Source organism: Talpa occidentalis, unplaced genomic scaffold (genome assembly GCF_014898055.3).
Source record: "Talpa occidentalis isolate TD23 unplaced genomic scaffold, MPIMG_talOcc4v2.1 talOcc4.16, whole genome shotgun sequence".
Classification (NCBI taxonomy): Eukaryota; Metazoa; Chordata; class Mammalia; order Eulipotyphla; family Talpidae; genus Talpa; species Talpa occidentalis.
Genome location: NW_023601653.1, coordinates 14258179 through 14279672, shown reverse-complemented (window position 1 = coordinate 14279672; position 21494 = coordinate 14258179). Strand labels below are relative to the sequence as shown.

The 21494-nt window shown below is 33.1% G+C and overlaps 1 protein-coding gene across 1 annotated transcript in view; it reads right to left on the bottom strand.

Annotated features, from left to right (window-relative positions):
* Positions 1–21494, bottom strand: part of ANKS1B (ankyrin repeat and sterile alpha motif domain containing 1B) — a 793190-nt gene that overhangs the window by 612051 nt on the left and 159645 nt on the right. The window contains exon 9 of the mRNA XM_037513805.2: positions 2683–2826. Within this exon, the coding sequence (XP_037369702.2) occupies positions 2683–2826 (144 nt within the window). The remainder of the gene's footprint in view (positions 1–2682; positions 2827–21494) is intronic.

Here is a 21494-nt window from a genome sequence, read left to right as displayed (position 1 = left end):
TTAAATACTACAGAAAAACATAGATAAAACTTAATATTGGATCGAATCAAAAAAATTGGCAAAAACTCTAAGGTAATCTTAGAGGGGTAAGAGCCACAGGGATCAGCCAATATTCTAATTTTGCAAGTAAAAAATCTGTTTGATCACATAGTCTTATAATCCAGAACAAAAATGTATAGGTAACTTGGATTCAAAATAGGTCTATTTCCATAAGCCTCATGTTTCTGAAACTAAACACGACTGCTGGATCCAATCAAATTAAGTGTTATATAGATGAAATAAATATATGTAGTTGGATAATGCTTTGCTATGCCACTGATCCACAGGCTCCTATAGCAAACCGTAAGGTAGATTTTCATGCAGTTCTAGATACACAGTGTTAATGGCTTAGTGATTTTTAATGTTCTGAAAAAAAGGCTTCAAAAATACATGTTTTCTTAAAATGTGGCCAATTGTGGGATAAATTTACATTTAATATGAACCTGGAGGCATCATAACAAACGTATTATACGAAAGGAAAGAACCATTACACATTAATATTAGTATAAAATAGAAAAGTATTTTTATAGTTTTGTGCTATCACACATGAATCAATTTTCTTATAGTTATATATGTATATTTATATATATTAAGGGAGAGTTTATCAACAAATTGAGAACATTAGTAAGAGTAGATGAGAATACTGGTAAAAGAATTCTACTCTTGTAAATGTATAGGTTTAATGCAGTAACCATTCTCAACTACCTGTGTAGATTAAATGCTTTAACAACTAAAACCCCAATAAGGATACTTATAAAATAATAATAGAAAATATATATTTTTAAAAATCAGGCAGTCATATCACCTAATAACTTTAAACAATAATTGTCCCTGCTTTATATTTTATGTAATGTGGTTTTTAAATCTGGGAAACAAAATAAAGATTTTAAAAGACAACCTAAACCAAATAGAATAAAATATAAAGGAGTGGAAGTTACCATCCACTGGAAAATCATAGGAAAACTAGAGTCATATTTGAAATATGCTAAAACGAATTGTAGATGAGATGAATTAAACAAAAAACAAGACCGAGAAATTCAATGAATTTGATAGCAAAAAAATCTATATAACACAACATTTTTTTTAAAGTAAAGCTGCAGACAGGTAAATATTTTGTGGTAATGTAAATACTAAAATATTAACAGTCTTCACAGAAAAGTATCCAATATTAATAGAAAAATAGCTAATATTACCAAAATTGTGAACCAAAACCAAGGTATTACCAAGCCTACTAGCATGCCTAATAAAATAAAACAAATAAAAGGTGCTGGGGAAATTCAGCCACATATTATTGATGGCTTTATGATTAGAATGATCTGGCTACTATAAGCACCCTAATACTTCCTAAGAATTCTACTTTAAAATATAAAATAGAAAGATGTTTAATTCAATGAACAAAAAAAAAATAGGCAAAGGCATTGAATTAGGTAAGCTATAAAGCAGGTGATGGTATATTTAAATAAAACTTATGCTAATTTCCTTTCTCATTTACACTTACAGGTATGAGGTCCACATTATATGTAAAAACTTTAAGTGAAGAGATGAAACCCTAGAATATACAAATCATTTCCATTCAACTATTACTTCTGACTATATGTCAGAAACTATGTTGGCATTAGACAAATGTTGAGCAAAAGAGTTTGTAGCTTTATGAAATTCATAGTTCAGTATATTTTGATACCAATTCTGTAATTGTTATCATAAATTATCTTTAAGTTTTATGAATAAATAGTTCATATTTAGGTGAACAGATTAAATACTATATGCCAATTTGCCTTGCTTAGCTTTCCACAATAAATATTGCAATTTGAGTGGCTACAATCAAGTGATGACATACACATTTCAAAATCACGATGGTTTCAGAGACAAAATTACTTCACATTTGTTGCAAATCAGAAAATGTGATTTTTGGTTATAAAGCCATTCTGGGCAATTACTGTGAATTAGTGAACACTATTCCTTTCATTTGCTGTGAATTGCTTTCTGTTGAGTATTTTTTCCACCTTTAACATTACACTTTTTTACCTCAAAATATTTTCATTGTAACTTCAAATTTCATAATTCTGTTTGGCTTATTTCACTCATTTCTGAAATTCCATTGAAGGCTTGTGGTTCAAAACACACAACAGGAATTTGAAGATAATAGAACAGAATCAAAATTGATTTCATGGATAATGAAATGGGTTCAAACTTGTAATCAATGTTCCAGTGTTTTGTTCTTATTTTTATATTGCACTGCATAATCCTCATTGGCATACATTATTCTACAATGTTCCATGTTCTAAGAAAAATAATCCTTGACTATGCTTTTAAAGATGCCTAATATGGTTCTTATAAATGATTTTTTATTATTTTAATATAAACTGCTATTTAATTTCAAAATTGCATTCTATAAAATGGAATATCTCTAGAGAAAATGTTAAAATCTCATAAGTACCTCAATTTTTCTGGTATAAATTATATTTACATATGCATACACATACAACAAATGATGTACCCATTTTACTGATCTTTAACTGAAGTAAAAGAATAACATGAACAACATAGTAGTTGGATTTTCAGAGGGGGGAGTTGAATATTTACTTTGACACATAGGCAATTATTTTAATGTTTCATTGTACCTTAAGAAAAGTAAACATTTACCTGTGCAAGAATAGGGAAGCCAAGGTTCCTGCATCCATTACAAGGAGTCAGCGCCTCCCAGAGTCCAGAGGGCCCACAAGTATTTTCATCATCATCATCATCTTCCACTTCTCCTGGTGACAAATTTATTGTAGATGAAGTTCTCTGAAATCAAATTTATATTATACCAACATATTAATGTTATTTTGATATCTTAACATGAATTAAACTACATAAATTACTGGTGGTATCTATCAGCAAGCCTAAGTAAGCTTAATTCTAGGTTTAGTTGTGACAATGCCTTGTGACTGAGCAAAATATAAAAATATATCATTTAAGTTAAAAATGAAACAACTGGCTGAGACTGGTAAAAACACAAAGTGATAATAAGAATGACCCCCCCAAAAAATCTGAAGAGTAGCATAGAAGTAAGATAATGATTTATCCAGAATGTAAGTTTAGGCATAAAATTAAAGTAAAAGGCAATCCAGAGGAATAGGATGAAAATACTTCACTGCAATAGGAATTCCTAAAAAGAAGGAAACTCAATTTTTTACAATGCTACCAAAGAGGTTATCACTATTTGAAATAATGAACTGCATGGTTTAGTAAAAGGATAAAGTAAAGGGATTACAAATTCTAAGAATGCACACAGCAGAGGGTGCCTCTAAGAACAAAGAAATTAAGTGAACAGTAATAGATTAAACCAAGATTCCCAATTTATCCCAAGTACTCCAACATTTACCTTAGAGAATATGGCCGCTAACCTTATATTCATCATATAGAGATCAGAATGTATGCCTCTCTATAGAAACTAATCTACATAAAGAAAGATCCATAAGTCCCTAACAAAGTGCCTATGCCTTAACCCCCAATATGAAGGCCATGTCTCAACAAGCTCCACCCACATAAGCAGTTCCTAATTTTTTTTTAAAGATTTATTTATTTATACAAGCACTGGGGTAGTGGCCAGAGGTGCAGGAGGGTGAGAGAATTCACCAAAGACAGAGAAGGGAGCAGAACAGGCAGAAGGACCAAAGGCACTGCTGAGGGGAGCAGCAGGCAAGACAGGAGAGGTCTGCCGCGCCATGTGGGAATCTCCCCAGCTAGGAATCAAACTGGCGCGCTGCAGAGGCTACGGATAGCTTTACAGCGCTGCACTCAATCCGCTGTGCCACCAGGGAGGCCTCTAATTTTACTTTTTAATATAAAGAAGAATCCAAGGATCACCACATATTTGAAAGAAGCCTTTTAAAGCCAAAATAAATATAGTGAAAAAAGTTGCAAATAGTATCCTCATAGAAATAGATGATATTTGCATCCCTGAAACAAGAACAGAATGCTATAAAACAAACACATAAAATTCAATAAGAGAATAAAAAATGTTGACTGAAGAAATTTCCCAGGAGACAAAAGATGAAAAAGAAGTAGGGGATCAAATTAACAGGTCCATATAGAAATGTGAGGAGGCTGTCAAAGAAAAAAATGCAACAAATTGTGCCACAGCTGAAGAAAAAAAATCTGCTAAATGCTCAACAGACTGAATTTTTAAAAGATGTTTGTCCATCCTTCAAATGTAGTGTTCAGCACAATACTAAGAGATCATGATTATTGAAGTTACAAAGACATTTGATATATTATAAATAGCACCTGCCCCCCAATATAGTTGCCTACAAAAATAGAATACAAGAGTTTTTTGACTCACATATTTTTGCATTCACATTTTCAATTTTCCTTTATCAATTTTTAATAAATGAAAAATTGTGAACTGAGTCCCTCAATCAGTTGCTATTTATAAGACACAATAATAATGGGCTCAATCTTTTGAGCACTCTATTAAATTCACACAACAACGCTTTAAGGTAAATAAATACTAAAGTACAGAGAGGTCAGTAAAATCCAAGGTCATAGAGTCAGTAGATGGCAGAAAACATACTCAAACCCAGGCTGTCTGATTTACTTGTTTATCCCTTTAACACTGTTTTGTGCCCTCTTGTTCTGTACAGTAACATAAAAAGCAGTATATTCAACAAACAAGCTAATATAATTGATGTCTAAATCAGAAGCATATTTGTACTACGTACTATGTATATGTACTATGTTATGTACAACTGAGAGTTTTTTGCTATCGATGATAGTGAAATTTTTGGTAATTTGTTACATAACAGCCTGTACCATCATAAATACATATATCAAAGCAATAATAAAAGGTGATAACCACAGGGATTTTTATCCTGCAAATCATCTCAATGAAAAAACTCAGGATATTTAAAAACTTAATTAACAAGATCATCTATTGAAATATGTTTGATCAACCACTGTCTACAAAAATGAATACAATGATCAATTAGCATCTCCCCCACTAATTAAGGATCGTTTGACCCTGTTGATATTTTGTTAATGGTACTATAATTATTTGATCCAATCTTTATAATCTCAAATATTCCCCACTACACAACACATACCCACATTCCTCAATCTGACTTTGAAGTTCTATGTCCAGATTTTCAGCTCTTTTTCTCATTCTGTTATACTCACCCCAGACAAGTGGAATTGTTTACCCTTTAGTTATGTCCCAGATTTTTATTCATAATTTCCATTTTCTCCATTGAGCATCATATTTTAATGGTGAAGAGTTTTGGTCCTAAAATTAGTCCTGGATTCAAATTATATCTCTCTTACTTATGAACCCACTATTGCTGTGATAATTATCAGATCTGATCACTGAGCCTCATTTGCCTTATCTATGCACTGGGAAAATAATAAATAGAACATTCTATTAAATGTTACATGAAGCAATGCATGTAAGATGACTGACACATATTGAGGTTTGAATAAATATTGACTAGTGTTAATATTTTTATGCTAGTATTCTCTTTAAATTACATGGGTTCCTCAAAATACTGTTCATATTTTACCTCTTCCCTAAAAATTTCCAGACATCTTACAAATGCAATTGCTCTATTCTGCAAGTCTGAGTTTTTTATATTAAGATATTTCACATATACCTGGAGATTGATAGATGATATAGTGGCAAAAAGCATTGACTTTGACATCAAGTAGATATACATTTAAGTCCTGGCTCTGCCACTTCCAAGCTGTCACTGAGCAAATCACAGTTTTATTAATCTTTAGTTTCTTTATCTGCAAAGTAAGTATAATAATAATTCCTACCTGATAGGGATGCACAAGATAAAAGGGATGCACAAGATAAAATTGTTTGTGACTTGCCTAATATTACTAATTTTTAATATCTTTTCCCTGAAAGAGTTGCACATATATGCACACACATAGTACACTCATACGTACAAACAAATGCAGTTTCCTTATACTAGTGAATTATAAGCTATTTGAACCAAACAATCACTTAACTCACTTTTGTGTCTCTTACAATATGTGGTGCATAATGAAATTTAATGATTATTTATTGAATGAATTATTAAATGAATTTCAAACTATCCATTTCAGTTGAACACCTGTACAATTTATTAATATTAAAGTATGTATATAATTGCATCACAATATCATTGTTATTTTAGTCTTGTATTAACTATTACAGTAGCATTAGCACAAATAACAAAATTTATCAGTGGTTTAGTACTGCCCCCTAAAGACAATACACAAGTTAGGTCTATGAAATTATTTTCTACTTCACTGCTTTACAATTTAAGGCACCTGGGAAAGATTTTATCAAGCTACATATAATCTTCAATTAGATATAGAAAAGAAACTATATGAACTTAAACTGAGAGTTTCCTTTATTTCAAATTCCTTTTAAACTTTTAATTTTTTTAGATTTTTTTATTTTAACATTTATCATTTTTTAGACAATATTTGCTTCCCCCCAACCCCTCCTTTTAAACTTTTTAATGGACATCTGTTTTCCTAAAGTTCCAGATGTCAGAATGTTTTTCTATAGAATATAAAATCAATCCTATTCCCTTTGTTGTTTAATATGTAGCAACTATGTAGATGAAAGACTGAACTAGCTCCACCTTGTTGCAAATGACAAAAATTATTATTCATAAATGCCATTGGGAGACATATTTGAGCTCAAAGAAAAATACTTCTAGAATAATAACATCAGTTTAACATGGTTTAACATGGAAGAAATGATATTTCCTTATCAGATTATATAAATAAACAGACAGATGGATGATAGATGTATATAAAATACAAAATTATAGTAAGTGAAATAAATATATTTTCTATATGCAATATAGTATCACAATCATTAAACTATACTATATAAAGCATAATTATATGTGGATAATAACTATATTAACATAGCAATGTGTTATAGTTGGTATATATAAACATAATTATGCAATTATTATATAAAATAGTGCTTTCAAATACAAAAAATATTTTCAGTTACAAATTGCCCAATAAAGATGGGTAAGGATTATTTTTTTAATCAAGTGTAGAAAATGATGCTCTTGCTATTACTCAATTTTCATCATCCTAGAAATGACTTTAGATTATAATCCAAGGTGTCTGACTCTAGGTTCTATCATCTGTCTATCACGCCTTGGCAGTTTTGTCCTAATACCCCCTGCCAGTCTTCCTACCCTTTGTTCATAATGCTTAAACACACTGGGCTTTTTGCCTTCAATACACCAAAACTGCTCTTACCTAGTACCTTACCTGAGCACATACTGTTTCTCTTACAGACTGCCAGCAATCTCCCAATAGATAGTTTGCTACTCCTGTGACCCTTCACACTTAGCCCTCCTTCTATAGTAATAGAATGCTAATTTTTAGTTGTGCACATGTACATGCCTGCTTTGAATAAAGACCACATTCCCTAACCTCTATAACTGCTATAGGGACAGCCAGATGATTAACTTATAACCTTGGGCAACGAGAAGAATTCTTAAATGAAGAGGCATGTGTGTGAGGTGAATGAAATAACCACCACACTATAGTAACAAGACAAGGAGCCTGCACGTTCAGTGAAAATGGTATATGTCTCCATATAGTAGGTATTCTTTAATTTCCATTAATTTCCAAACCATAGTGAGAGGTAGGTCTGATCAGGAAAAAATGTGAAAAACCATTCAATAACTTCACAATCAAAATATTAAAATTATCATTTGCAGATGGCAATGTTTTATTATGTTTAAGAGACAATATCATATTACTTGCCATTTTCATCTGTATATTATATACAATTATTTCACAATAATATACTTAATTTTATGTATACAGAATTCTATTATATGTATAATTTTTCTGTTATTATAGTATATTTTCAAGGGATGCAAATGTTCAGTTACATTAAAGTAAAATTTTGGAAAAGCAAAGAAAGTATTGAAATATATATTAGTTAAACCATAAACTAATAAAACTTAGAACTAAAGCATTTTACATTGAAAAGTAAATGAATACAAATTAGATATTAAACCTGTTAGATCAGCAGAAAACTGATTAACTCGAGGTCACAGGCACACTAAATCAAAGTAGAATAAATAAAATGAGAACAGAAATTGAGGATTTTGCACAGTCTGTTAATATTAATATAGTCAAGGGTAGGCTGAGGACATAGTACTACCAAGAGATGTAGGACAGATGGTTCAGACTAATGATTTGGTACTTTTGGGTGACTTCCATGGTTCAAATCATTGGTTGTAGGAAATTACACAACAAGCAATGGTCCTTTATTTAAAAAAATAAAATAAGATAAATGCTTACTACAAAAATGAAGGAGAATACTTCTTAACTTGATCATGTCAATGGAAAATAGAAATAATAAACTAATAAAGTCAGCTTGGGTCCATGAAAAACATAAAATCACAGAAAATAAGACTAAAATAACAAATCCCATATAAAAAAAAAAAGAGATGAGACATGATAGTGTTTGTAAATTCAACAGGATCAAAATATTCTCTTAAGAACAGCAGACAAAAATGCATGGAGGAAAAATCTAATAAGTTAAAAAACACATGAAGAACTAATGAGAACTAAAATGGCCAAATGAATGATTAATATAGAATCTTGTAAATGTACCCCATTAAGACATTTTTTAAATGCTGTTATTCACAAGTACTTCCACTACCAATTATTCAATATTTCTTAAAATATTGAAATAGAATTATAATACCCCTAATGAGACATGCACCACTAACCATTAAGAATTGATATGTCATTCTTGTATAGCATTTTGGATTTTAATAAAATACTTTCACTTACATAACTTCAGAACAAATGTGTCAATTTACATAATTATGAAAAATGAAATCTCAATAGAAAAAGAACAAATGAGTTTTTTTAAATAAGAGAGTTATAACCATTATCTATCCAAATAATCCCTCAACAACCAGAACATTTAATCTACAGGATCTTCAGTATCTCAAAGCATCCTAAAGGATATATATAATATCCATTTCTCCTAATTTATGCACAAAGACAAATCATCCTAATCCACAGAATGAAGTATAAGTATTTAAAGGTGATAGATGTAAATAAAATTGGAATCTAGATGACAATTTGGTCAAATCACTACTTTGGGGCCAAAATTAGCCAAAAAAATTTAAGATTTTCAAAATATTTTTAAATACTCTGTGTGAATCACTAAAAAAAAAAATGAGGTTTCTTTTAGTATACATACAACAATGTAATATAAGAAATTATGCTTCCACAGAAGATATTTTGTCATTGGTTGTGTGTGTGGTGTATGTGTGTAAGTGTGTAGATATATCCGGTGAATTTGTTTTCTGTCACAGCTCAGTCGAATTCTTGGGTTTTTAAAGACTGTGTGTCTTAATAGAAATTTTCCAGATCTGTGATCCTGGTTTATAACTGTCTCACGCTTAGGATAAGTTTAGATTTAGGTTATTTTCTAATCCTAAAAGCATCTTCATCAATTTTGCCTGTCAGAGTACATGATGGTATAGACACGGGGCAGAAGCAAAGGGCTTGCATGAAAACTCCAGAAGCAAACCTTCAAGGTTAACCTCTTTCTTCAAGGTCAAACTTTGACCTGCTTGATTAAAAATAAATACACAGTAGAATCTGAAATAGAATCCTTTCTTGGGGGAAGCAACTAGTAAACAGGGAGGTCTATATCTTACTTCTATTTGCAACCCTAGTATCTAGAGTAGTATGTAGTACCTAGTGGGTATTTGAATGCTGAATTTAATATGCTTTTTTTTTTTTTTTGGCATGTGTAACAACACCTGACAAATGGTTTTTGACTAAATCATTTCACTAATTTACAGTTAACAAGGGAAATCAAAACTGATGTTTTCTCTTCCACCAAAAAGCTACCTTTAATGAATCAGACCAATAATACTGACTATTTTATATATTCCTTGAGGTAAATATATTTTTAAAGTAGGAGAGAACCTTCCAGATGTACCAGTGCAAGTTCAAAAACATGACCCTATCCTTCAGCCTGTGTAACATTCTCACCATCTGCCAGCATGTAATGAAATAGCCAAGATCCAAGATCAAACGTCTTAATTGGAATGCTTGAGCCACATCCTGTCTAACTGAGGTATTAAATCCAAGCTAGATAAGTCAACTGTCTAAGCTAATAATGTGGGAGATATGCAGGACAATCAAAGACATCAACAACTTCTGATTTACCATATGGTACTGTTGAATCATTTCCTAGTGTGCCACCTTAATCATCTTAAAGATAAACTAATTTTCATCTAGAGAAAGGGAATTTTTCAGTTCCTCAGCTATGGATTTCCATCATCTGAAAACACCTTTTCAGTACACCCAACTGTGACCAAACAGAAGTACTCCAAACAGATTTGATCCCACACCAAAATCTGTCACTTACAGCACCAGGGAGAGCTGTCATGTCATTGTGTAAAGCCAAAGCCTCTTTCTAGGGTAGCCTGTACTTAATGGTCAAAGAAGTGAGCCACCTCCTTCCACTCTAGCACAACTCTGAAGGGCCACCCCAGCTTCAAAAGTCCCTATAATGTTGGTGAAACAGAGATGTGTCATCCAATGGGCTGCAATTCTATCTTCTCCAATGATGTCTGAAGAGGGGACATTGTCCAAGTTCCTTCCTTAAGTACTCTACTTCTTTGAGTACTCTGTATATTTTGTTCTATATAGTCATAGTTACTCTTCTAGCATATTTTAATAATCCTTTATGTTAAACTTTGCCTATATGAATTACTATGTGGCATCTTTCTCCTAACATAACCCAGAATGAAAATTACCTTTTAGTAAGGATAACTCCAAACATGCACTAAAGCAGAAAGCAATGAATAGTGATGAATCTTGGAAAGTTCAGTCAGCTACTGAAAAGCAGTCTGAAGAACTGGAGCTTTTCACACCAAGGGATATATTATTTAAGGTACAACATTTTTCAAAGGACAGAAAACTATATTTGATTCTCCAGCTTCACTAGAAAAACATGAAAGTCAGAGAAAGAGGTCAAGCTTCGTTCTAGAAAATCTCTCTCTAAATGAGCTTACTAGATATCACAAATTGAGCACTCACATAAACCTATCCTTACAGTTTAGATGTGAAAGTGGAAACCTAACAGACCTAAATGAGATGGAATTAAGAGCATCAATGTGCTAATGGGAACATATGGTTTGTATAGACCTCACTCCACTTAAGAATGAGAGAACAGCAAAATATTCTCAAATAGGAGGACATACTTAAACATGCTGCAGTATAAGAAAATGGAGATATTTTCTAAAATACAATCTAATCTCTAAAAGTAATTTTATATAACAAACAAAAGGAAATTTTAGCAGCTTTCTTTGGTATATTTTTAAAGATTTGAAAAGTAGAGAACATGAAACTGAACAGAAGAGTTAACTTGCATCATGCTTGACTATTCTTTGAAAGATGTCTACAAGAACCTTAGGCTGGCATCTGGGAGCTTGGATTTCTAAGGAGTTTCCATCACTCTGACAAGAGTGACTCACTGCACCTAAACTGTGAAAATTATGGTTTCTCTGTCCACCCGATTTCCTTCTGGACGTCTGGAATTTTGATACATACTCAGAAGAGAGTGTCTACATGACCTAATGCTACCTCGATAAAAAATAATACAATTTCTAAAAATTGAAATATGGGAGATATTTCCCCTCTGTGGTCCCAGTAATGAAATACTAAGTGATTTGATTAAAACCTACCAGAAACCAGAAGCAATCCTAAAATTCTAAGAAAATTTCATAATTTTTATCTTATCTTCACAATTTCTATTTTCCAAATAAACTACAAAAATAAGTAGGATTTTTTTCATAGCTGAGAAGTATTCCATTGTGCATATATACCACATATTCCTAATCTATTCATCTGCCATTGGGCTATTAGGTTATTTCCATAAGTTTGTTTTTGTAAATAGTATTGCAATGAATTTAGGAGAGTATATATCCCTTTGAATCAGTGTTTTTGCATTTTTTTTTGTTTGTTTTAAATTGTAGACCCACGTGTTTGTTTGTTTTAAAGATTTATTTATTTATTTATACAAGCACTGGGTACAGTCAGAAGCGCGGGAGGGTGAGAGAATTCACCAGAGCCAGAGCAGGGAGTAGAGCAGGCAGAAGGACCGAAGTACACTGCTGAGGGGAGCTTCGGGGCAGCAGGAAAGGTCTGCGCGCCATGTGGGACCCTCGCCCAGTGGCCAGGGATGGAACCGGCGCTGCAGAGGCTGCAAGCAGCTTCGCAACCCAGCGCTCAACAACTGCGCCACTGGGGACGCCCTGTTTTTGCATTCTTTGGGTAGGTACCTAGGGGTGGAATTGTTAGATCAGATGGCGGATCTATTTTTAATATTTTGATAAATCTCCATACTGTTTCCCATAGGGCTGGACCAGTGCACGTTCCCACCAACAGTGTAGGAGGATTCCTTATTCTCTATAACCTCACTAACACTTGGTTGGTTTCTGGTCTTTTTTATATGGGCCATTGTCACAGGGGTGAAATGGTATCTCATTGTGATTTTGATTTGCATTTTCCTGACAGTAAGTGATACTTGGGACAACATGGATGAAACTATAAGGGCTTGTGCTAAGCGGGTCAAGTCAGCAGAAGAAAGACAAATACTTGGTGGTGTCACTCACATGTAGAATATAGAGAAACCAAACAAAGGGTCAGTAAGACCAAACAACAAGCCCCAGATATCTCACTGTAGAAATCAGGCTCCCAGAAGGGGAGAACAACATGATACATAATTTATTGGGGCACAATGGTTTATGGTGGGTGCCTTGGTGGTGGGTGTGGTGTGACAACATACACCTGAAGGGTGTGATCCTACACCTCTAAATCATATACAGTGTTGTAGAGCAATGTTCCCAGAATTAAAAAAAAATAAATAAATTTGAAGAATTACCCCCCAAAAATAAGTATGACTTAATTTCATTACATTTAGTAAGCCAAATAAATTATATTAATTTGAATATTCAAATGCAGATCTTTTCTAACTTGAGCTAAAATGTACTCTTGGCTCTCATTTCTTTGGAAGCACTTCACTTCTAGTAATGTTAAAATGACATGATCTGGGCCTCCCTGATGGCACAAGGGATTAAGACACAACCTATGAAGCTATCCACAACCACTGCAGCATGAGTTCAATCCCTGGCCAGGGAGCTACCCATATGGCGCAGCAGACCTCTCCTGTCTGGCCCACTGCTCCCCTCAGCAGTGTATTTCAGTCAATCTGCCTGTTCTGTTCCCCACTCTGTCTCCGGTGAATCCTCTCATCCCCCCACCCCTCTGGCCTGTACCCCAGTTCTTGTATGCATAAATAATAAATAAATCTTTATAAAAAATGACATGATTAGCAAATATACCTATATTTCAAAGTACCATACAGTTACTCTGAAAACAAAATCTGGAAACATATAAAAAAATGTAGTAGTTACTGTCAGCAAAAAATATCAAAAAGCCTTAAGACTATTATTCTATTAAATTATGCAATGGCACATTTTGGTTAAAAGGGGAGGTGTAACGAGAAGGGATCTGTTGTGAGATACAGTAGAACACACAGGAAGAAATGAAATGTGCATCTTTGTTCTTACTAATGTACAATATATCCAGTAAATCAAAGCAAACTCAACAGTGCTTAAGTTCAAATTAATAATACCCATCAAAGATAATTTTAAGAAATACTTTAAGAAGTTTCCAAAATATAGTGAAAGGACTTACAAATTTAAGTTTTAGTTTTTTCCTAATGACACTTTGCCCCCAAAATTGTTCCTTTCCTATATCTGTCTTGACCTATACCTTATTTCTAGTTTTAAGCTATATATCCCTGTCTCCAGACTCTGCTTGACAAAAGTGTGATGGTAAGAGTCCTACACCATCACTAAGTTGATAAGAATAAGACCTTAAAGACAGTATCAGCTGCCCCCAATATGTTGTTTTATCTTTAAGCCTTCTCAATAGTGTAACAAATAATATACCCTAAATGATACATAATTTAGTGGGGACTTTGGGGGGACAGGGAAGTGAAGGAATGTGATTACTATATTAAAAACTGCACCAGTAGGAAACAATTTCCAAATGTTTTCCATAAAGTATCTTATAATTAGATTCTCTTCTGAAACTGCTAGAACTTTGAAGTAAAATTAAGTCGGCTGCTGAGAACATTGTTGAATTGCAGTTAACTCCCACTGGGGATCAAAATGACCCAGTCAAATCTCCAGCTGCTTATGTTACTCTGAATAAATCCTCCATTTTTTAATAGCTACACCAAAGGAAAAACGTTCTTTTGAAAGTTACCCACTAAAACAACTGTTCTGGTACTTTGGTGCTGGAGTGGTTCCAATAATATATATCTGAAGAGGCGTGCACCTATCCCTCTAAATTATATGCAGTGTTGATAAAAACAAAATTAATAATATATTTTAATACAACTCTACCTTGACAAAATGGCAATACTTCAAAATGGGAGAAATTTGACATGTTCCATTACTTATTCTGAGATATCCCTTACTGGAGATAAAACCTAAACTATGTTGGAGAGTTGAAGAGTATGATTCTGGAAGGAACACAGCTTGTGTCCAGAGTCTCCATTCCTTCTTGCTAAGTCCCTGATGGGCTGCTCAACCTCAAAAAAGAACTGAAGTCTACTCTGGAGGCTGGAGTAAAACCTAAAATCACTTGAAATCTCAGTCTTTACAAAGAAGACAGTTTTGGTCTGATATTTATTGGCCAGACTTCCTGCTCCCACAAAACACAGAACTATTATCACAAACTAATGGAAATCCCTGTGCTGAGAAAGAAGAAACTTCACCTATTTATTGAAAGAGGCTAGATGTTACTTTTCGTTGGAGAGGAAATGAAACCATCCCTAATTGAACCAAGAAAATAAGAGATTTCTCTTTATAAACTAAATTCCACAAAAGCACTCTGGGGTAAATTCTGACTTTTCTTCCTAGAGATATAAAATTGTGTCAAAAGTCTCCAGAATTAAACTACAATAAAAGGTATTAAATTGTAAAATTTAGTCTAATAAAATGAAAAATAAAAAGAAATTAAGAAAAGGCAATTTTGTGTTGTAGAAAATCACATGGAGAAAACATAAAATAAAAAAGAAATGAGAACCCTAACAGGTATCAAGTACAAATTTAGCATTTGTAAGTTTCTGAATATGGGATTAAATTATGTAAAAATCAAAAAATCATAGAAGAAGATGTTCCTGATCTGCAGTTAGATTCAAATTGAAAGAAATTATTTGTTCCTGAGGATTATTAACAATTATACATATTCAAAGAAAATCTAAGGAAATTTTTAATTCTAAAACAGGAAATTTTGGCTCTGGGGAAAATGACAATTTTACCACTTTCTAGAGAAAAAACAAAGCAGGTTATTTACAAAGAAAAAAAAGAGATTACTATGTTTTATTTGTACATACATTATGAACCACACATTATTATTATATTTGCTTTAAATAGTAAATTATATTTTAAGGAGATTAAAAAAGGAGACAATTTTAATTTACATTTACCCATCTATTATCCTACTGAAGCTTTTCATTTTTTGGTGGATCAAAATTTCCATTTGATATCATTTTGCCTAAAGAAGTTTTCCTAATCTTCTGATGGTAGGGGCATTATTCACAGTGAGTTCTCTCAGAGATTGTTTTTCTGAAGTTTTTGTTTCACTTTCATTTCTGAAAGATATTTTCACTAAGAATAGAACACTTAGTTGACAGCTTTTTCTTTCAGTGCTTTAAAGATGGTATTTCATCACTTCTGGCTCACATCGTTTGTGACAAGAAGTCTATTTTCATTCTTATCTTTATATCCATGTGAATAATGTGTCTTCTACCACCCTCTGGTTGTTTCAGGATTTTTCTTTTCATCATTGGATTCTTAGTAATTTTATTTTAATAAACCTTAGTGTCACTTTCTTTAAATTTTTTCTGCTTATGGTTTATTGAGTTTCATGGCTTATAATTTCCATCAAATTTTGAAATTTTTCTAACATTATTCTTGCCATTCACAATCACATAGATGGAACTGAAGATTATGCTAAGCAAAAAATAAAAAATAAAAAGCTGTAAGGAGAAAGACAAATACTGTTTTTACTGATATGTATAATACAGAGAAACAAATCAAAGGATCAGATGAAACCAAACCAAAATAAACCCTAGAAATATGACTATAAAATTAAGGATACAGGAGGGAGGGGAAAGGCAGAGAGCAGGGTGATGGTGTGGCATGGAGCATGGAGCAGGGGGCACCCAATGTACTATAGTGGAGATTTATCGGTACCTTGGTGATGAGGTGGTGTGGTAACATACATCTAAGAGATGTGAACCTATCTATGATGCATATAGTGTTGTAAGTCAATATTACTTCAATTAAAGAAAACTAAACAGAAAACCATAAAACTCTTATAAGAGGAGAAAATCTAAGTGACTGTGGATTCAGTGATGCTATTTAAATGCAATACCAAGAACATAATCCCTAAATAAAAAACTGGTAAGTTGGACTTCATTAAAATTTAAAATTTCCATTCTACAAAAGGTAGCCTTCAAAGAATGAAAGTTAAGCCACAAGCTGGCAAAAAAAAAAAGTCTCTACAAAACATTGAAGGACTGGTATCCAAAATATACAAAGAATATATATTGTTGTGTTCTTAAAACACAACAATAAGAAAACAAATTGAGTAGTAAGCTTAACATAGTATAGACATGTTGATTTTTAATGATGCACACCTAAAATTTGTTGCAATGCAATGTTACTTCAATAAAGGTAAGTTAAAAGGAAGAAAAATATCTCAATTTTTGAAATGAGCTAAAATGTGAAAAGATACTTCACCAAAGATACATAGGTTGCAAGTAAGCACATGAAAAGATGCTAATATACCACATCACTGGAGTATTGCAAATTAAAACAATAATGAAATCCACTACCCATTTATTAAAATGGCCAAAATCTGGATCACTGACAACACCAAATGCTAACAAAGATACTGGAACAATAGGACTCTCATTCATTGCTACAGGGAATGCAAAATAGTACAGTTTGGAAGCCAGTTTGAATGTTTCTGACAAAGGTATAGTTTTACCATACAACCCAGCAATCAAACTCATTGTCATTTACCCAGATGAATTGAAATCACATTTACACAAAACCCTAGACAGAATTACAGTAGCTTTATTCATAACTGTCAAAACTAGGAAGCAATCAAGATGCCCTTCAATAGGTTAATAAACAAACTACGGTGCATCCATACAATGGAATATTATTCAGTGCTAAAAAGAAATGAACTACCAAAGGAAAAAACACAAAGGAATTTTAAATACATAATAAGAGAAAGAGGTCACTCTGAAAAGGCTATGTACTATATGATTCCAACTATATGATATTCTGGAAAAAGCAAAACTACAGAGAGTAAAAGGATCATTGGTTGAGATGGCCTGGGTGGGGAGAGGGATAAATAACAAGTAGAGGGGATTTTCAGGGCAGTGAAATACTGTATGACATTGCATGATACTGTTATGGTGGATACGTAACATCACACATTTGTCAAAATCCATAGAACAGTATAACACAAAGAGTGAACCCCAGGAAACCATGGACTTTAGCTATGGTTTTAACAAACATACCACAGTAGTTGCAAGATGCTATTAATAAAAGAAATAGAGGATACAGTATGGGAATTCTGTATACCATTTGCTAAATTTTTCTGTAAATCTAAAATTGCTCTAAAAATGAGGTGTATTTTAATTTTAATATATCTAAATGCAAAAGATATATATATGTATATATATTCTTTTGATTAATAAACAAGTGGGTAGAAAGAAAGCAAAAAAATCAAACAGATTGCCTACAGGGAGTAGCTAGAAAGAACAGAATACATAGAAAAGAAGATTTCTCTAAGTATATCTGTTTATCTAGTTTTGACTTTTGTACCATATTAATGTTTTATGTAGTCAAAGTACAAAATCAAAACAAAAAGACTGGGTTGAAAAGACGAAATGAATTACAAACAAAAACATGAATCTAAATACATATGAAATAGATAATGTAACTATACTGAAGAAAACAAATTGGGCTAAGTACCTTTTGAAGACAATACTGTTTATACCCTCACTGCAAATAAATCTTGAATTCTACTTGACTGGGGGTACTGGTTATAGAGTGTGTGTGTGTGTCTGTGTGTGCACATGCACATGTGTAAACAAGTGCATGTGCTAGAAGTTAATAAATGGGCAGTTATACTGATGTTGTTGGAACCAGGATTCCTTTCCTTGAGAGAAAGGAAATATAAAAATAGGTTGAGGGATGAAGACAAAGACCATTCCAGCATTAGAGTGGAATTAGAGGTCTCAGTATGAATTCATGATTTTTAAACACACACACATACACACACACACACACACACAATTTCCTAGTTATAAGAACAGGCCCAAAAATAATAGCAAGTATTACTGCTACTTGCTAATATTACTTGCTATAGGGCTCAGGGCTCAGGTTTTGGTTTCTAAATATTTCCAAATACTACTTTTCTCAAAAAGGTAATAACTTCTTTAGAAAAATAAATGATTTAGAAGCTGAGACAGCAAAAGTTCATGGAGACCCAAACATCTTATTGTTCCAGAAAGGAGCTGCTCAAAACTGATGAAAGGGAGTCAAAACAGCGGCCAGCTTGACTAGGTTCTAATCAGCAAAAATTAGGGAGAATGTGAACATCAAAATGGACAATGACAGGAATTAACTATAATATTCTGATCTAGAAAGGAACTCATGAGTTCAGGTATATAAAGAAGGATAGAAGAGATAGTCAGTGAAGAATAAATGGAAATATAAGTAGTATTAATAGAAATAATAGTAACAACATGGTAAGCTTATAGTGTCATTTGTAAAAATTTGCCATTTTATCAATGACACAGGTAACAATCATCAATGCTAAATGCACTAGGGGACAAGGAACTTAAAGCATAGAACTTTCACAAGGTTTCTCACAGAACTGCCCTACAGATTACTTATTGATAACTAGGGAACATTACAATGAAGAAATGTGGCAGAAACTGCGTTATCAAGTGATTAGTCTCAACATCACCATGATAACTCCACACTCTGAAGTGATGCTCTCAGGACACATTAACCTATGTACAATTCTTGCCAGAAGTATGTCCAACCTCTGAAACATGGTTTGGATATGCTCATTTTTCTTCCCTGGCAAAACAAGTCCCTATTTCATGCCAACAGCACCTTGCATCCGGATAACTACCAAGTCTTAAGAGTTAGATACCATAGACTCATATAGAGACAGATAAAAACATCAATGCTTTTGGTTCCTCAGTGGAGAAAATAGGTTCTCGGAGTAAACCATTATTCTCAAATCTGAAAACACTGGCAAGAAGGAAGAATCCTTACAATACAGGAATTGTATGTAGCATTATTTTTACTTGATAAAGGTAGTTACACATAAAAATTTGTGTCTTGGTCAGTTTATTTAAGCTTTTATTTCAGATTTATTGCAATGTCAGATATTTTAAAAAGTCAATATTTAAAATCTACTGAAAGCCCTCCCTGGTGGCACAATGGCTCAAGAAGCAACCTATGAGGCTATCCGCAGCCTCTGCAGCATGAGTTTGATCCCCGGCCAGGGAGCAACCCACATGGCGCAGCAGACCTCTCCTATCTCCCCGCTGCTCCCCTCAGCAGTGTATTTCAGTACATCTGCCTGTTCTTCTCCCCACTCTGTCTCTGGTGGATCTTCTCACCCCCCACACCTCTGTCCTGTACCCCCACTCTTGTATGCATAAATAAATAAATCTTTTTTAAAAATCCACCGAAAGTTTTTGGGAAGAGATGTCTACCTGTATTCCCCTTTGGGGGATGGGGATAAGGACTAAGGCTAAGCATTTCACAAAGAAATAAATTATTGAAATATATGTATGTGGGTATGGGTATTTTGCTCACCTCCATTTCTTCAGTGTTGCCTTTCCTAAGCTATAAAATTCTGGAGAGTAAAAAATATGCCTTTTCACCCCTCTGTCCTTAGCCAAGCAACAGGAAAAGCTTTCAGTAGAACTGGATGGTAATGATACAATAATCTGCATGGTGGTTACACAATAGAAGTTCACAGATACAATATAAAACCCTTGATAAGAGCTGAAGGATGGGGCAGCTTTTAAATATCCTATAACTTCTGGTCAAATCCCTAAACTAGCTAGAAGATACAATATGTAAATAATTTTTAAGACTCGCTCAAATTTTAATATCTAGGGGAGAGAATGCATGTCTGCCAACGCAAGTAACTGCAACATAGGACAATAAAATGAAATAATTTTGGTAAAGTTATTCCATTTTAATTTTGATGAACAGGTGTTGGCACTGATAAATTTTACCTGAAGATTTAATTCAGTGGAATTTTCTCCTTCAAGCATATTTAAAATAAGCTGTTTGCATTTTTCTGCATATAATTCTAACCCTGGAAGTACCTTTTAAATATGGATTATAAATTCAGCTACCTTAAAATGAAATGAAAGGGTTTTCATTCAGTCTTTAGTAAATAAGAAATTGATGTTGATAGAACGATTTTGAGTTAAGAGGGTTAAACTTTCTGACTAAATAATTCATGTTTAGTTTTTGGATGTACTTGTGAGTTTACCACGGTTTCACAGACAATTTTTTAAATACTCAAATATTTTAACAATGTTTGATTTACTGATGCTGTAATCTTTTCCATGTATTGGCCCCTCTCTAAAAAGCACAGTTTGTAAACAGAGGTATACTTCAGCTAGAAAAGGGAAGCTCAAACTGAGAGAACACACACAAAAAAAACCTTTGATATTCCTGCAATTTCAAAGAAAGATCCAAATTCCTAATCAGAAGCTAACTTCAGAGTATGCGAGATAATTTATCTCCTGCAATTCAGTGAAACCTGCTCTTAACAATCTCAGGTCATTGGACTGAAGCAAAAAAAGATTTGTTTAATTCCTTCAGTATTCTTTCATTTCCTATCTGCTCAGTTAGTACTTAATCTCTTATGTTCGGTATCTTATGAAGAAAGAAAGAAATGTGCAAAGTCTAGTAAATTTTGAGTATTTCCTGCAAAATCAAGCTTTGGAGCATATGTGAGCCTGAATCCCAAGAAATACAAAGTTAACTTTGCTATCACATTTCAAGACCTGAAACTCGAAATGTAAGAATCCTAGTCCTGCTCCTGATCAACTTTGTTCCATATTTTAGAAACTGTCAGTTATGCCCTCCTGAGCAGACACCTGTAGAGAACCTTAGAGGTTGCAAACTAACTTAATCATAAACTGGAATTTACAATATCAGAATCCAGGGAAGAATTAAACAATAATATGCAGATGAACTTCAATAACAATCAATAGCAGAAATGCTACTGCTTCTTTCTGCCTCTTACATTCATTCTTTTTTTTT